The 16,546-nt window shown below is 49.0% G+C and overlaps 1 protein-coding gene and 1 pseudogene across 2 annotated transcripts in view; both read left to right on the forward strand.

The window, feature by feature from the left end:
- The window catches only part of LOC102568629 (UDP-glucuronosyltransferase 2C1), a 77,351-nt gene that overhangs the window by 35,060 nt on the left and 25,745 nt on the right, over nucleotides 1–16,546 (forward strand). Inside the window, exon 1 of one of the 2 annotated variants that reach the window (XM_006268478.4) lies at nucleotides 15,577–16,348. The exons of the other annotated variant lie outside the window; for it this stretch is intronic. Coding sequence (XP_006268540.2) covers nucleotides 15,598–16,348 — 751 coding nt within the window. The 5' untranslated portion in view covers nucleotides 15,577–15,597. Of the gene's footprint in view, nucleotides 1–15,576; nucleotides 16,349–16,546 lie in introns of those variants that run through there. 2 annotated transcript variants of the gene reach the window in all.
- LOC109286306 (UDP-glucuronosyltransferase 2C1-like) lies at nucleotides 40–4,659 on the forward strand (annotated as a pseudogene).

Genomic DNA, 16,546 nt, shown 5'->3' on the forward strand with positions numbered 1-16,546 from the left:
AGCTTTCCAGCTGAGCAGGACCCAAGGTTTAGTGATGGCATGTCAGAAGACCAGACTGTTGACCTGCTCAGTGAAGAGGACTTGAGTATGAACAGGGTCCAAATGAACATAAGAAGTACCATACTGGGTTAGACCAATGGGTAGACCAATGGACCTTTGAACTCAGTATCCTGTCCTCAATAATAGGACGAGTGGATGACAAGAAGAGGATATGAATGGGGTATATCTAGAGTGATTTCTCTCTATCATACCCTCTCTCTTCTCATACCCTCCTGGCATACAGCACCATTAGTTTAAAGGTGCCAGAGGATACACCCTGGACTGTTCTATTTTGTAGCTATTAGTGTAGTGATTGTCAATCAGGACAACAATGACTGGATATTGTAGTGTCAGACATACAGAAATTAAATGTGGATGACTGAAAGACAAGGGCACACAATAGAGGGGAATAGATGAAGATAGTGGAGGCAGCCAAGGGACTCTAGGGCCTATAGTGCATTATTATTATTATTATTGTTATTGCCATATGCTAGGGCACCCTGAGTTACCTTAAGATCCTTTCAAGGGTACTGCAGGGTGCTACGCCAAGACAGCACTGTTGGGTATGCAAACATAATTCACAGGGTAAACCCAGCGATTTCAAAGAGGAATCCATAGTGTTCAATGCATTCTGACCTGCTATGGGCTTTCTGAGTTCTTTGCAACAGAAAAATGTCTCTATTATTTTTTTCTATAGTAAAAAAATGAGTTAGAACTAAAAGTTGGCATTTTATGAGGGCTGCCTTGAGTCTTAAAAGGTTGAGAGCCACTGTATTAATGAATCTATCATCCATGAATTTGTCTAGTCCCCTCTTGAACCTGGCTATGCCATCTGCCTTTATAACCTCCTGTGATAATGAGTTCCATAGGTTAACTATGTGCTGCATAAAAAAAAGCAATTTCTTTTTTTAGATAAGTTTTACATTCTACTGTTAAAACACTGTAGATTGTTTGGATCCTTGCTGTACAATGCTGCAGTGCTTCTTGTAAAAGCCAGGCCAGCCTTATTTTAATTGCACTTGTATACTGCTGTTTGTGCCTTTGTGATGTTTAGTCCTTGGCTAGTTAAGAGCTCTGATAGCAGGTTGCTAAAGAGTCTGGATGGGGCTTGGCAGATGAATGCCAATGATTCATGTATGTCACGAGGGGGCTAGCCATTCTGCTGGGGGAAGGGAGAAACATCAGGTTGGAGGCACCAATAAAAGTGAGTTTTTGCAAGCCAACCACACAGCACGCTGCTGGATTTAGGACGTTGGAAGCAAGGCAATATTATATTGTACAAAATTTGGTTGTTAAATGCCTTTTGAAATTGCTTCACAAACAAATTAAAAATGTACCCATTTGCAGCTATTTGCAGTACACAAAAACAAAGAGGCCGAAGTCAAAGTGAAACATTTTGGCTGACCCAAACCATTTTATTTTATAAAATAAAATAAAATAAAATTGTTGTTAAGTAGTTTGCAGAAAATTATAAGAATTTGATCATTCTTCCCAGTGTAAGTTGAAAAAAAATATTCAAAATACAGAAAAACTTCCTGGGATAAGAAAACCATCTCCCAGATAGCTTTATTTTGAGCAATAATCATTCTATTTCCGTTTTATCTTTTAAAAATATTGAAGCCCCTGATTTCGTTGGAAACCTAAAGGTAACCACAAATGAAACATGTGTCCTCCTTGGTAACTACGGAGCTAATTAGGTGCTATCAAATTTGGTGTTTCCCATAGCAACTGGGTTCCAGTTTAGCATGGACAGCTCTTTGTTTTATTTATTAGGGCTGTGTGAAACGGCACCATTCTGTTTTGATGGAACAGCATTTCGTTTAGAATTTCGTTTCAATTCGAAATTGCTGTTCCGTTTCATTTCTTCGAAAAGTTTCACTGTTTCAACGTTTTGCCCATAGGCTATACTGGTAGTTACTAGGCCTGTGCAAAGCGGCTAGTATTCGCTTCGGATTCGGATTCAGCTGATTTGGGGGACAGTGATTTGATTCAGTGATTCGAATCACTGTCCCGATTTGATTCAGCCGAATCTGATTCAGAGACTGAGCTGCTGCCAAATCTCTGAATCACCCAGGCCCATCCCCTACCTGCTCTCCTAGCCTGGCAATGGCTGCCCCGCTGGCCCCAGCTCCCGGCACTTGGGAAAAAAAAAAGCCCCAAATCACTGCCGAGCAGGGTGCAATCCCCACTGCCCCCCACTGCATGGGGGGCTCTGCATAATCCCCTTGATCCCCCCCCACTGTCCCAGCCCCCGACATGGCTGCCCCGCCCACCCCAGCTCCAGCCCTTTAAGAAAAGAAAAAGCGAGAAAAACCCTGGGACTCACCGTTTGTGCCCAGCAGGGGCCGATCCCCACTGCCCACTGCTGGCCCCTGCCACATGAGCCCCCTGAAGCCCCGAGGTCACTGCAGGAGCTGGTGAGTCCCGGGGTTTTTCTCAGTATTTTTTTTTCTTAAAGGGCCAGAACTGGGCTGGGCAGCTGTTGGGGAGGGGAGGAGGTTGGTTGGCGGGCTCATGCAGAGCCCCCACATGGTGTGGGGCAGTGGGAATGGCCCCCCACCCAGCAGCACCCAGTGAGTCGAGGCTTTTTTTTTAAAGCACCAGGAGCTGGGGCAGCCGTGGGGGGGCTGGGGGAGCGGGTGGGGGTCAGGGAGGCTGGGGGAGCAGGTAGGGGATGGGGCCTGGCAGGGGTCCCCCCATGGTCCCCACCCCTACTTACTAACTCCTAGTCCGGCTGCAGCTCCATGCTGCAGCCACTGGGGACTGTCCGAATCGATTCAAAGCTGTCTGAATCTTTTCTGAAGATTCAGAGAGCTTCAGATTGATTTAGACTTTTTAACTGGTCCCCTGATTCAATTCGGATTTGGAGATTTGGCCACTGAATCAGTCCGAATCTCCTCTGAATCGAATCACTACCCGAAGCGTCGCAGAGCCCTAGTAGTTACATGTGTGTTCACTAACACTGTCCTGATAAAATACCAAAGGGAGGCTCACCAGGCTCCTGAAGGGGAACAGTGTTACCAACTCTCATGATTTTTGGTGTTGTTCTTAAAGTCTACACTTCAGAAATGTGAAAAACTTAGCTCTTTCTTATATATGTTTAAAAGAACAAGTTCAACAGCCACTGGATCAATATTAAGTCCCTTTTGCAAGAGCTCATAGCCCGGGGCCATGAGGTGACAGTGCTGCTGCCTTTGTGCTTTCAGACTGTTGATCCAACCAAGTCTTCCCCTTTAAGCTTTGAGATGATTATGGTGCCAATCACCAAGGAGGAAATGATATCCCTAACAGAAGACTTCCTCCAGATGCACCACTACAAAATGTCTAGGGTTTCCTACTGGGACTACTGTTCCAGGCTGTTTGACATTGCGTCTGAGTTCATATCCAGAAGCAAACTGATTTGTAAGGAGCTCATGGGGAACAAGGAGTGGATGAAGAAGCTTAGAGGGGCTGCCTTTAAAGTGGTCTTGGCAGATCCCATTTTCCCTTGCTCTGATCTAGTGGCAGAACAGCTCGGCATCCCTTTCATATACACTTTCCACTTCTCTACCAGCAACACAGTAGAGCGGAACTGTGGGGGGAATCCCAGCCGTAGCTTCATATGCTCCTGCCAGTGTAAGTGGCCTGACAGACCACATGTCCTTTATGGAGAGGATGAAGAATGAACTCTTTTACACCCTCCATGATGTTTTGTTTCACCAGGTTTTCTGGAGAGAACGGAATCAGTTCTACAGTGATGTTTTAGGTAAGGCAGCTCTTGTTGGCCTCAGTTATGTCTATGAAGTAACACAAAATGTAAGACCAAGTTTGGAGAAAGGAAATGCTGTCCAATGGTCAGGGGGATTAGCTTGGGTCTTGGGGCACCTGGTTTCAACTTTCTGCTCTGCTACAGATTTCCTATGTGATCCCAGAGAAGGCCATTAGAAGTTGTGCACAAAAAGGTGTATTGCCTTAGCTATCCCTCTGTGGCGAAGGGGACCACAGCTATATACCAATGTAAAGCTAGACTAATGTAGCTCAGGGGTGTCAAACTTGATTATCCTCCTAGGCTTGATCCAGGCCCAGTGGCAGCAGCCAAGCAAGCAGCAGCAGCGGGGGTGGTGGGGCAAGTAGCAGCAGTATGGGTATTAGTGCATTTATCACTTGCACTCCCCTGCCATCAACATGGGCCCTTTGGGACTCCATCGCTGGAAACTGAGCAGCGGGGCCACCTTTACTCCATATTCTTAGTCCCTTTACTAGCCCTAACTATAAATTTGTTATAATTTTTCATATTTGGAATCTAATTATAGGAGGATTGTCTTAAATGTATCTACCCCTTAACTGCTGCAGCAGGAAAGCAGTGGTAGGGAAGCAACAGGGAAGCAAGTGAAGGGAAGGCAGACAGCTTGACCGTGGCCCTTAGCCCTTGCCCCCACAACATGTTGTCTCCCCTCCAGGGGTGACACATAGGGGGTGCATGTGCACCCTCTGATCGTGGTAGTGCACCCTCTACAAAAAGGCTCTGCTTGCCATCCTGCCACCGCTGGCGGTGTCTGCAGGTGGTTGCCGACCCCTGGTTGGCGCTCATCACTCCCCGCCCCCACTGCCAACAGTGCTGGCGGCGTCTGTGGGAGCTCCTGCTTACTGCCGCTGTGCTCCCGCTGTCGCCGTGCCCCCCCAACTGCCGGGGGCACGCGTCGTTCATGCTCCCTTCCACTTGCCTCTTCCCCCACCTGCTTCTCCCCATCACTTGCTCCTCTGGGGGGCCCCCAGCGCTTGCCTCCTTGGCCGCCTGCCCCCCTGCTTGGACCCCCGCCACTCCTTGTCTCAGTATTGGGTGCATCTGCACCAGGACCCTCACTGCCTTGTGTCTCAGTGCTGGGTCCCTCATCACTTCATGCCTCACTAATTGATTCCTGGCACCAGGACCCTTTCTGACTTGCAGGAACAGCATTTTCACTTGATAATTCTAAGACAAAGCTTTGTTTTCCTCATGTCAACAGCCTCATCTTGGAAGTGAGTAATACAGCCACTTATTTCCAATAGGAAAGAATGAATCTCAGATGGGCGCAAAGCCAAGCCAGCAATATCCATTTCTGATGCTATAGCATCATTAGTGAGGCCTGTGATCTGACCCAATATACAGCTATACCAGCAAAACTGCTTTTAGTGGGATGGCTTATTTTGCTCAGGGGAAGTAAGAATAAGGTAATCTGGGAAGCACATGGTTTTGCTGACACAAATGCATAGGTATTGTACAGGTATTGCTGCTTCGGTGGAAGAATTGCATCTCTAATGGAGTCAATGCAAAACTGAGCACTGACCAGAGTTTAAATCCTCTAGGCTTCAGTTTTCTGTGCTGGCCGGGGAGAGCCCAGGCCATGGTGGGGCTGTTTTCCTTTCTCTGAGCTGTGTGCTTTCATAGATTCATAGACGTTAGGGTCGGAAGGGACCTCAATAGATCATCGAGTCCGACCCCCTGCATAATCAGGAAAGAGTGCTGGGTCTAGATGACCCCAGCTAGATACTCATCTAACCTCCTCTTGAAGACCCCCAGGGTAGGGGAGAGCACCACCTCCCTTGGGAGCCCGTTCCAGACCTTGGTCACTCGAACTGTGAAGAAGTTCTTCCTAATGTCCAATCTAAATCTGCTCTCTGCTAGCTTGTGGCCATTATTTCTTGTAACCCCCGGGGGCGCCTTGGTGAATAAATACTCACCAATTCCCTTCTGTGCCCCCGTGATGAACTTATAGGCAGTCACAAGGTCGCCTCTCAACCTTCTCTTGCGGAGGCTGAAAAGGTCCAGTTTCTCTAGTCTCTCCTCATAGGGCTTGGTCTGCAGGCCCTTAACCATACGAGTGGCCCTTCTCTGGACCCTCTCCAGGTTATCCGCATCCCTCTTGAATTGCAGCGCCCAGAATTGCACGCAGTACTCCAACTGCGGTCTGACCAGCGCCTGATAGAGGGGAAGTATCACCTCCTTGGACCTATTCGTCATGCATCTGCTGATGCACGATAAAGTGCCATTGGCTTTTCTGATGGCTTCGTCACACTGCCGACTCATGTTCATCTTAGAGTCCACTAGGACTCCAAGATCCCTTTCCACTTCCATGCCACCCAGCAGGTCATTCCCTAGGCTGTAGGTGTGCTGGACATTTTTCCTCCCTAGGTGCAGCACTTTGCATTTCTCCTTGTTGAACTGCATTCTGTTGTTTTCTGCCCACTTGTCCAGGTCTGCTTGCAGCTGTTCCCTGCCCTCCGGCGTGTCCACATCTCCCCATAGCTTTGTGTCATCTGCAAACTTGGACAGAGTACATTTCACTCCCACGTCCAAGTCACTGATGAAGACATTAAAGAGTATCGGTCCAAGGACCGAGCCCTGCTGGACCCCACTGCCCACACCCTTCCAGGTCAAAGCCGACCCATCCACCACGATTCTCTGGGTGCAACCCTCCAGCCAATTCGCCACCCACCGGACTGTGTAGTCATCCAAGTCACAGCCTCTTAACTTGTTCACCAGTATGAGGTGGGATACCGTACCGAAGGCCTTCCTGAAATCTAAGTATACAACATCCACCCCTCCTCCTGTGTCCAGGTGTTTCGTAACCTGGTCATAAAAAGAGACTAGATTGGTCAGGCACGATCTGCCTGCCACGAACCTGTGCTGGTTTCCCCTTAGCATAATTTGTCCTGCCGGGCTCTCGCATATGTGAGCCTTGATAATTTTTTCAAAGATTTTGCCAAGGATGGAGGTGAGACTGACTGGCCTATAGTTGCCCAGGTCCTCCTTCCTCCCCTTCTTGAAAATGGGGACCACATTGGCCCTTTTCCAGTCCTCCGGGACTTGGCCCGTGCGCCACGAGCGTTCGAATATTCCTGCCAGTGGCTCTGCAATGATGTCGGCCAGTGCCTTCAGCACCCTCGGATGGAGCTCATCCGGGCCTGCCGACTTAAAGGCATCCAGTTCTTCCAAGTGACTCTGCACCATCTCAGGGTCTACGCATGGTAGTCTGGCGCCTTGCTGCTGCCTCTCTACAACCCCAGTGAGAGACTTGTTGTGTCCCTCACTTAGGAACACTGAGGCAAAGAACTCATTGAGGAGTTCAGCCTTGTCCCCCCTGTCTGTCACCAATTGTTTCTGCCCATTTAGCAGGGGTCCTATTCCTCCCTGGGCCTTCCTTTTACTCCTTATATATCTAAAAAACAATTTCTTGTTGTCCTTTACTTGGGATGCCATCCTCAGCTCCATGGTAGCTTTGGCCCGTCTAACTGCCTCCCTACAAGCACGAGCAGAGGAGGTATATTCGTCTTTGGTGATCTCTCCTTGTTTCCACTTTTTGTGTGCTCCCCTTTTGGCCCTTAGGCTGACCTGGATTTCTGCGGTCAGCCAGGGAAGCCTCCTGGCCCCTTTCCCTCTTTTACCCCGCACGGGGATTGTCTCGCTTTGTGCCCAAAGGATCGTTTCCTTAAGGCACAGCCACCCTTCTTGGGCTCCCATCATTTCAAAACTCCTACTCTGCAGTGCGTCCTTGACTAATCGCCTGAGTTCATTTAAATCAGCTTTCCTAAAGTCTAGTACTTTCACCCTACTAGTTACCTTACCCACTCGACGTCTTATGGTGAATTCTATTATTAGGTGATCACTGTCCCTCAGATGGCTACCAATCTGTAGGTCCCCTACCATGTCATCCCCCGTTGCCAATACCAGATCCAGTATGGCATTCCCCCTAGTGGGACCATGTACCTCCTGTGTCAGGTGGAGGTCCTGTACACAGGTTAGAAACCTGCGTGAGCAGTGGGACTTTGCCGTCTGTGTCTCCCAGCAGATTTCTGGGTAGTTTAGGTCCCCCATGACTACTGCCTCTTTAGCTTTTATGGCCTCTGAGAGCTGCCTCAGGAGCCCTGCATCTATTTCTGCCCCTTGATGTGGGGGTCTGTAGCAGACCCCTACCACCAAATCCCTTTCTCCTTGCCTTCCTTCTGAGCATGTCTCCCATGAGTTTCAATGGACAATGTCCGCAGGCTCCCTGGATATGTTTGAGGGGCAGTGAATGCTGGCTGGTTTTTCCTGGTGGTCCTAGGCCCACAGTGCCTGTATAACAAATAGGCCTGTCTCTATGATAGGAACAAGAGCACTGCACTGTTTTGCAGGGTTGTGTGAACAAACATGAAGAGCCTGAGGCATCCAGACACTGGTGATGGGAGCCATAAAATACCTTTAACAGAAATTCTGCTTTGACCCATTACCATTGACTTGGTTACAATTGTCTCAGCAAGGAGTGTGAACCTTTAGATTTCCTGAATTGCTAACTTTCTCTTTATGCCATGTTAGAAGCTATGGAAAGGGCACAATGAAAGGAAGATGAGGGCATGAATTGAACCCTCTGTGCATATTGCTCACACCTCTGTGATGGGGCTTGAACAAATAAATCACTCCAGCTATACATAATCATCTCGTGCTGGTTCAATAAAGCTGCTGCCTCTAATGCCAACCCTGCAAGTGGTTTAGCTTCACTCTGTCTGTGACAAATGTAGCCTTGAATGAACTAGGAATAAATCACACATGTTTCAAGTGTGTCTGTATGTTAGCAGCTCCTCTTTGATTTAGCTGAGTGATATGCTACACTGCACTGCAGTTCTCTCAACTGGCCACTTGGTCAGCCTTCTGCTTTGAGACCATGGATGAGACCTCGCCCTTTAAAATCTGGCATAAGGCCAGAATCTCCTTTTTTGCTTGAATGCTCTAAAGATTGGGACTCTCTTTTGGAAGTTCCTCCCCATGTCACCTCTCTTCTCCTTTAAGACTATTCAGTACCTTTGCCAAAGAGGCTAGCTCTGGCCTGCTGTTCTAGCAGCCAGTGCTGTGAAGTGGTCTATAACCTCACCACCCTTTTGTTTGTAGGAAAAGGTGCAACAGGCCACAACCAGTAGTCTTCAGAACCAAGACAATGCAACACCATTTCCAAGCAGGTGGCTGGTCGGAGCCAACAGCAAGATGGGAAGTAGTGTAAGGCCAGGGTGAAGGACCTCAAATAGCAGTACAAAGCTGCCAAAAGTGCCACAGCTCTTTATAGGGAGCTCACAGGGTCTTGGCTATGGATTTCCAAATCGAACAACACTTTGGGGTTTATTCTGCTGGCAGCTTGGATAAGACAGATATCATTGATGTGGAGGAGACCATGGGTGAGTAGGTCCCAGAGACCCAGGACCTGTTTGTGGGAAAACATTTTGAGGAGACCACTGAGGACCTGTAGATGCAGAGACCTGGCCTGGATTGATGCAGCCCTCACCAGCAGACTGCCTGCCAGTCACCCTGCCACCAACAAAGATCCCCTCCGTATCCAAGTTGGGGGTGATTGTAGTGAATGTGTGTGCTTTTTGTGTCATGCTGTCCCTGTGTATTACCAACCTGTCCAGAACATGTCCAAAGATGTCTTCCACATGGGCTCCCTTCCCCTCTTGCTGCCTCTTGCAGAGGTTGGCTGCATGGATTGTGTTAAACCTCCTATGCCAGTTCTCAGGTTCACTCCGCACCCTTCACCCTGCAAATTCCTCTTGGATGCACATCCTGGAAACTGGAAGTGGTGCATGGCTCACTGACTCTCCTGGAAAAGCCAAACACTAACCTCTGCTCCTTTCCCCTGGCCTGGTTTGTCCAAGAAATTTTCCTAGGTGTTCAGGGCCTGTGAGAGAACCTGCCATCACCAGGGACTCCCAGGGCTGCGAAGGGGCTTTGGCAATGGCACCCCAGGAGCTTCAGAGAGGTGGGGTTTTTTAAACTCTAATGCTGAGAATGGAACAAAGGCAACTTGTTATAGTTCCTGCCTTCCAGGATCAGCAGCTGCAGCAGGCTCAAGAGGGTCATGAGATGAAGAGGAGCAGGAAAGAGCTGGTAGACTCCTCTTAAGAGGCATGCAAAGGCTTTAGTGGCCTGGAAGAAAGAGATGGAGAAGTGTGAGGACTTGTGTGGAGGCTATGAAGCAAGGCATGAGGCAGATGAGGAAAGTGGCGTGCAGGGTCACCAAGAAGACCAAGGGTGTGGCCAGGGAGAGATGCACAAGCTTCAGCTGGGAAAAAGATGCCTGTTACAGAGGAGACCGTGGACCTCATCAGTGGTGATGTCTGATTGGAGTAGGAATTGTAGTGCTCTGTGATGGATGTTATGGACCAAGTAGTGCCGTAGATAGTGTCTGACTACTGGCACCCTGCCATGTGCTGTGAACACCCTTTCCCTCCCAGCAACTTTCACATGGAGATGTAGTCACTTATGTGCTTCAGGGCCCGGAGAACACATCCTTCTTGAGTCAACAGCATGGTGGCAGTGGTATTACTGGCTTCATTTACTCCACAAGAGCAGGGAGAGCAGCTCCTTCGGGAAACCAAAGCTGACCCTTCCAGCTTCCACACCAGCCTAATGTTTCACCCCACAAGGCCCTAGGCTCTCAATAGACAGCAGAGATTCTCTTCTCTGCAGCTCTGAACCAGGGCCCATTTTGGCAGACCTGAGACACCTAATTGTAAATAGTTTCTAACCAGTTGTTAGCCCCTTCTTATTATCTCCATTGTTCTTTGCTTCCCCTCAGTTTCTCTCCCAAGTTTCAACTCCCTCGTAATGTCTATCCTAGTTCCTGGGTTTTGTTTTGCACTGACACCGACACCAATTCCACCCACAGACACTGTGTGGAAGCACAAAATCATGACAACTGGGAGCTAATTGCTGTTAGCACCTGTACCAATGCTCTTTGCTTCCATTTTATATCCTGATCTTCCCCAGGACTGGTGCTTTGCCAGTGCATATGTCCATTCCTGTAGAAAAACACTGGTGATGGGGAAAGCTCGCCACATGAATGTTGATTCAGTGCCTGTGATGGGCATTGCCTGACTTAGAAAATCTGGGCAGGAAGGATCACGAGGACAGATTTCCTTGTGAAGTTTCTGGCTCTGTCACAGCCTGTTGCATACAGAAAGCAGAAATGAGAAGAAAACACCCAGGCTTGGAACTCAGCTGTGGCAGTTTGTTGACCGCCTGTCAGTTGATTGGGAAAGGGACAGGTCTTGGGAAACTCTGTGAGCTGAAATGCACAGATATTGCATTTCTTGGCCATGGATCATTCCCCTCCATGGCAAGGAAAGCGGGACCCCAGATCATAGAATCAGTTTCTTCCCACATGGTTCTATGAGGCAGCCCAACTGGTAGCCGCCCTGACATGCAGATAAAGTCCTGGTCTAGGCAGTCTAGGCTTCTCTGACCCAGACTCCCTGCATGACCTTGGGCAAGTCACTTCAGCTCTTTCTGCCTCTGTTTCCTGTCTGTAAAATGGAGACAGGCATCATCCTTTCTCCTAGCCTTTGTCTGTTGAGTCTGTTCTGATTCTCATGGTGTAAACAGAGGTGATTATCTGTGTCACTCTGAAGTCTGGTAGAAGGTAGAGCATGGTAGTCAGGGTGTGAAGTGTCTCATGCTGCGTGCTTCTACAGCTCCACTGAGGCTTTTGGGTGCTACTGTAACAGAAATATAATGAGATAGTTTGGAGTAGGTAAGCATTTTCAGAGTAATTAACCATTCATAGTGAATTGATACAGTCTTTCTCTTTGGATCATAGGTTCTTTTCCAACATTACAAGAGAGGTAAAACATTTGAGGCCTTGTTTTCAAGCTGAGCATATACAGCAGGGTTACTATACATCTGGGTTTTCCCAGACATGTCCTCTTTTTTGAATCTTCTGATCTCTGTTCTTGCGGTTTTTTGAAATAGGAACCAATGTTTGGGATTTTGCTCTGCTCCACTGACAGGAGTGGAAGGAGGGTGACTGGAGGCAGGGACAGTGCTGGGGGAAGCTGTCTGGGCACCGGGGCTGCAGCAGGGCTGTGGAGGCGCCTTCCCCTCCAGTAGGAGAAAGGGGCGGGAGGGCCCTTTGAAGGCAGAGGGGAGCTCTGTGGCTGGACTGGTGCCCATGCTCCCATGGGCCAGGCGGCCCCAGGAGATGGTGCCCGGGGGAGGGGGGAGCGTAGCTAGGCCAGCTGGTATGGTGTGCAAGCCCCAGCCCAGAGCAGGGGGTGCCACAGGCATCCTCTCTTCTGTACTGGGGCCAGACTCGCTTCGCTGTCACCTGCATGAATTGGAGCTGCCGTGCTCCAGCCCAGTTGGGACAGGGGCAGCTGGGGGCCCCCTCCTGCAGGGCTAGGGGGAGCAAGGGGATGCAGGTTGGGAGTGAGTGGCACCAGCATGGCCTGGGGGGGTGAAGGACTGCAGGTTGGGCATGAGGGGTACTGGCAAGGCCAGGGGTCTGTGGGTCTGGAGCGAGGGGCAGCAGCAAGGATGGGGGGGCTGCAGGTTGGGATTGAAGGGCACCAGCATAGCTGGGGGGGGAGGGGGGGAGGGCACAAGGGACTGTGGGTCAGGTGTGAGGGGCACTGGCAGGGCCAGGGACTGCAGGTCAGAAGTAAGGGGCAGCAGGGATGGGGGGGCTGCAGGTTGGGTGTGAGGGCCGGGGGCTGTGGATGGGGAGTTAGGTGTCTCCCCGACAGGTGTCGCATTGTTTAGTACTGGACATATAGTGACCCTAAATACAGCTTCTGGGGCTGGCAGAAAAAAGAAAAAATCAGGTCCTAATTTGTCATTGTTTTCACAGTATGTATCTTATTGTGCCCAAATTAAGGAATTATCGGGGTGAATACCTGAATGGACCAAGTATTAGTGGTGCTATTGAAACAAGGAGATTTTGTACATCATGTAATGAAGGTGTAGTTCATTAACTTCCCAATGACAAAGATACCAAAAGGGCTGTTAAAAAAATACATCTAGTTTTGTCTTCTGAGGCTGTGAGTTGCTTGGGGCAGAGACTGTTGTCCTGTGGTTCTCCACCAACTAGGGCCACCTCCCGGGGCTACTGCATTATAAACAATGCTAATAAATCCCAGTGAAAAGACTAACCGTTCCCCTTATTCACCTGGAGATAAGGAGGTTTACTTTCCCTGGCTCAATAGACTTACATTGCTTTCAAGTACACTGACTAACAATGATTACATTTAAACAAAGCTACTGTTATAAAGTCACTGGTTATTATCACTTCTATTTGTCTAATGAATAAAGGGAAAAGAGAATTCTAAATGGGGGGAGGGACAGGGATTTTCAAAAATACTTAAAAGGTTATTCTATGATTATGGTTTGCTTCAATGATGGCCACACACACAATCTCCCCTTGATATCCCACTCTGCTCAGCACCTCTAGACATGCAACAAAAAAGACAACGAAAGTTTGCAATTTGCATGGAAGACAAGCAAAAGGCATGCAGACAAGCCTATAAAAATGGACTAAGAAAGAGGCTTGGGAAAATGGGATCACAGCAAGCCCAACTGAGCTTAGCCAAGAGAAAGAAGTCTCAACCTGCCATTTGGCTAAGCAATGCCTGGCAGGTGTGATTTGTAGGCATTATGACAGAGGCAAGTGAAACTGGTTGTGTTTGGCTTTTATCCGAGTCTCGTGGACCAAGCCTCATGTACGCAACATTTGTCTTGGGCAAGGTAAGGAAGCCAGTGGACAGATGTCTGCTAGATAACTGTTCGGGGAATGGATACTTCCCCAGGGCCTAAATGACTTGATCAAGAAAGGCCTGTCCCGAAATACAGAACAAAACACACATTTTAGCAGAGACATCTGGCTCCAGGCCAAACTTCCTCTTAATGATGAAAGCGGGCTCCAGCATTCAAGGCTGTGCAGGCAGTGCCTACTCCATGACCTACCTGCACCAACGGACTCACTTTCTGCACTGAATGCAGAGGTGTGGGCTTCATATTGTCCAGTGGTCAGTGACTAGGGCAGGTTGGGGATAGTGGTAATAGAAACATTCCCATGGAAGAATAACACAGTGACCCAAGCCCTAGTCTGTGTACATAGATCCCTGACTCCTCACAGCCATCTTATCCATCCCCTGGCAGCCTGAAAAGGGCTCTGTGTAGGTCAGAGATTTGCCTGTGCAAAAGCCTGGAGTCATCTGGAATTCCTTGCCATCAGCCTGCAGACTTTCCCAAGGAAAAACAACCCAATAGTGATAAAACTGCTTGGAGGAACTTGGAGGCAGTATGGACGCTGGAAGTCTAGGGCTTCCACTAGGATCACCAAAGACTCACACTGATACCCTGGGATCTACCCACAGCTAGTGAGCTCACTCCAATCTGTGGGAGTCTGCCCCTTGCCACCAGAACTGTTCAAGAAACCTTCTGTCCCTTCCCTCTGTCTTGGAAGAAGCAAACAGGCGTTATGTGTTGGGTGGTGTTCAGTTTTGGGCCCCCCGCTACAGAAAAGATGTGGACAAATTGGAGAGAATCCAGAGGAGGGCAACAAAAATGGTTCAGTGCGTGGGGGACATGACTTATGAGGAAAGAGTGGGGGAACTGGGCTTATTAGTCTAGAGAAGAGGAGACTTAATAGCAGTCTTCAACTACCTGAAGGGGTTTGAAAGAGGATGGAACTAGGCTATTCTCAGTGGTGACAGATGACAGAACAAGGATCAGTGGTCTCAAGTTGCAACGTGGGAAGTTTAGGCTGGAAATTAGGAAGAATTTTCTCACTGGGAAGGTAGTAAAACACTGGAACAGGTTACCCAGAGATGTGGTGGAAGCTTCATCCCTGGAGGTTTTCAAAACCCGGCTAGACAAAGCTTTGGCTGGGATGATCTAGTTGGGGATGGTCCTGCTCTGAGCAGGGGGTTGGACTAGGTGACCTCCTGAGGTCCCTTCCAACCCTAACTTTCTATGATTCTGTGTGGCCAGGGGGACACAGAGGCACTACTGTCCTCCCCCACACCTAAGAAAGAAATGGCAAAGCACTTGAACAGCACTTCACTCAGGGACCAAGTGCAACATAGCAAGAGAGGCAGAAGCTGGTGCAGTGTGATGGCCAGCCCAGCAACATCCTCTGCCTACTTGTTTCCTGCTGTCACACTCCCTGGAAATACCGACCATGTTTACCAGCCCCCCCCCCCAGGTCTGCCTCAGTCACTACTCCTTTCCTCCGAGTTCATGGAGAAACAATGCCATGTCACTGAGGTGCCTAATTCCAGAGCATTAGCATCCATTACGAAGTGTCTGCTCATCCCAAGTGCCAACTATATCTGTAGAATTAACCAGCCATCAGCCACAAACCACGAACAAGTCAGCAAAATGCATGGCTCCTGAGTGAGAAAGCAGTTCTTACAATGACAAAGGAACAGATGCCATTACTAAAGGACTGAGCTGAGATGTGCTGAAGTCATCAGAAAGATGCACCGTGGACTGAGGGCTGGAGCTTATGTTGCAATACACGCAGATCTAAAAAATGCTCCTTGCATTACACTACGAGTCTAACACAAGATGCAAATGGGTTGCATTTCTGCAGAGCTGCCTCCAGCTCATGTAAGAGAATCTTAAGTAATTTGAGCCAGGCAGTGGTAGCTGTGATGCCTTTCCCTTATATGGTATATTGTAAACGGACATGCCCTCTTATCAAGATTGGAACTTGCTGTGTCTAATCTTTGTGGGCTGTTCCAAGACTTGCTACTCTCTGAACTGCAGGACCAAGTTCAGCTCAGTCAGAAATGAGCTGGCAGTCAGAAGCAGTCAGGATGCTGGCAAGGTGGTTTCCTCTACTGCTCTGTGTTCAGATGTGCTTCTGGCACTCGGGATCCTGCGGGAAGGTCCTTGTTTGGCCCACTGATGCCAGCCATTGGATCAACTTAAAAATGATACTGGGAGAACTCATCCTGCGGGGCCACGACGTGACTGTGCTGGTGCCATCAGCAACATTGCTCATTGATTACGATGACCCCACCTCCCCCTTTGACTTTGAGGTCCTCAAAGTGCCCTTCACAAAGGAGACCGTGAAGACAGTGCTGCAAGACTTCCTGAGCCTGTGCCTGTACGAGAAGCCCCACCTCTCCCACTGGGAGGCCCTGGTGAAAATACGACAAATGATGACCACCTTCACCAAGATGTCAAAGCAGACCTGCGATGGCTTTGTGCTGAACCCCAAGCTGATAACGAAGTTGCGTCATGGAGGGTTTGATGTGTTAATCTCCGACCCTCTTGCTCCTGGGGGTGAGCTGGTAGCAGAGGTGCTTGAAATCCCCTTTGTCTATACCTTTCGGTTCTCCGAAGGGAACACCCTGGAGCGCCTTTGTGGAGGGATTCCAGCCCCACCTTCTTATGTGCCAGCTAGCACAGGGGAACTGACGGACAGGATGTCCTTCTTGGAGAGGCTGACTAACTTCCTGCTGTACCTATACAATGATGCACTGTACCTATATTTTTGGGAGGATGAGTGGAATCAGTATTACAGCAACGTCTTAGGTAAGATAGTTACTGGAGTCACTGCACAGGTCAAGATTTTTTTTTTTAATGGAGCTCTGAAGGGTGGAAACTGAGTCCAGCTTAGGGCCTCTGTTGCCTGGTTTTTCAGAAATATTACTCACCTGCCCTTCCAGAGCTGGAGCCCTCTGAAAGACCAAGTGCCTACAGCACCCTCTGGCTTTGACTGGAGCTGGCGGT

The sequence above is a fragment of the Alligator mississippiensis genome, chromosome 2 (assembly GCF_030867095.1).
Source record: "Alligator mississippiensis isolate rAllMis1 chromosome 2, rAllMis1, whole genome shotgun sequence".
Lineage (NCBI taxonomy): Eukaryota > Metazoa > Chordata > Crocodylia > Alligatoridae > Alligator > Alligator mississippiensis.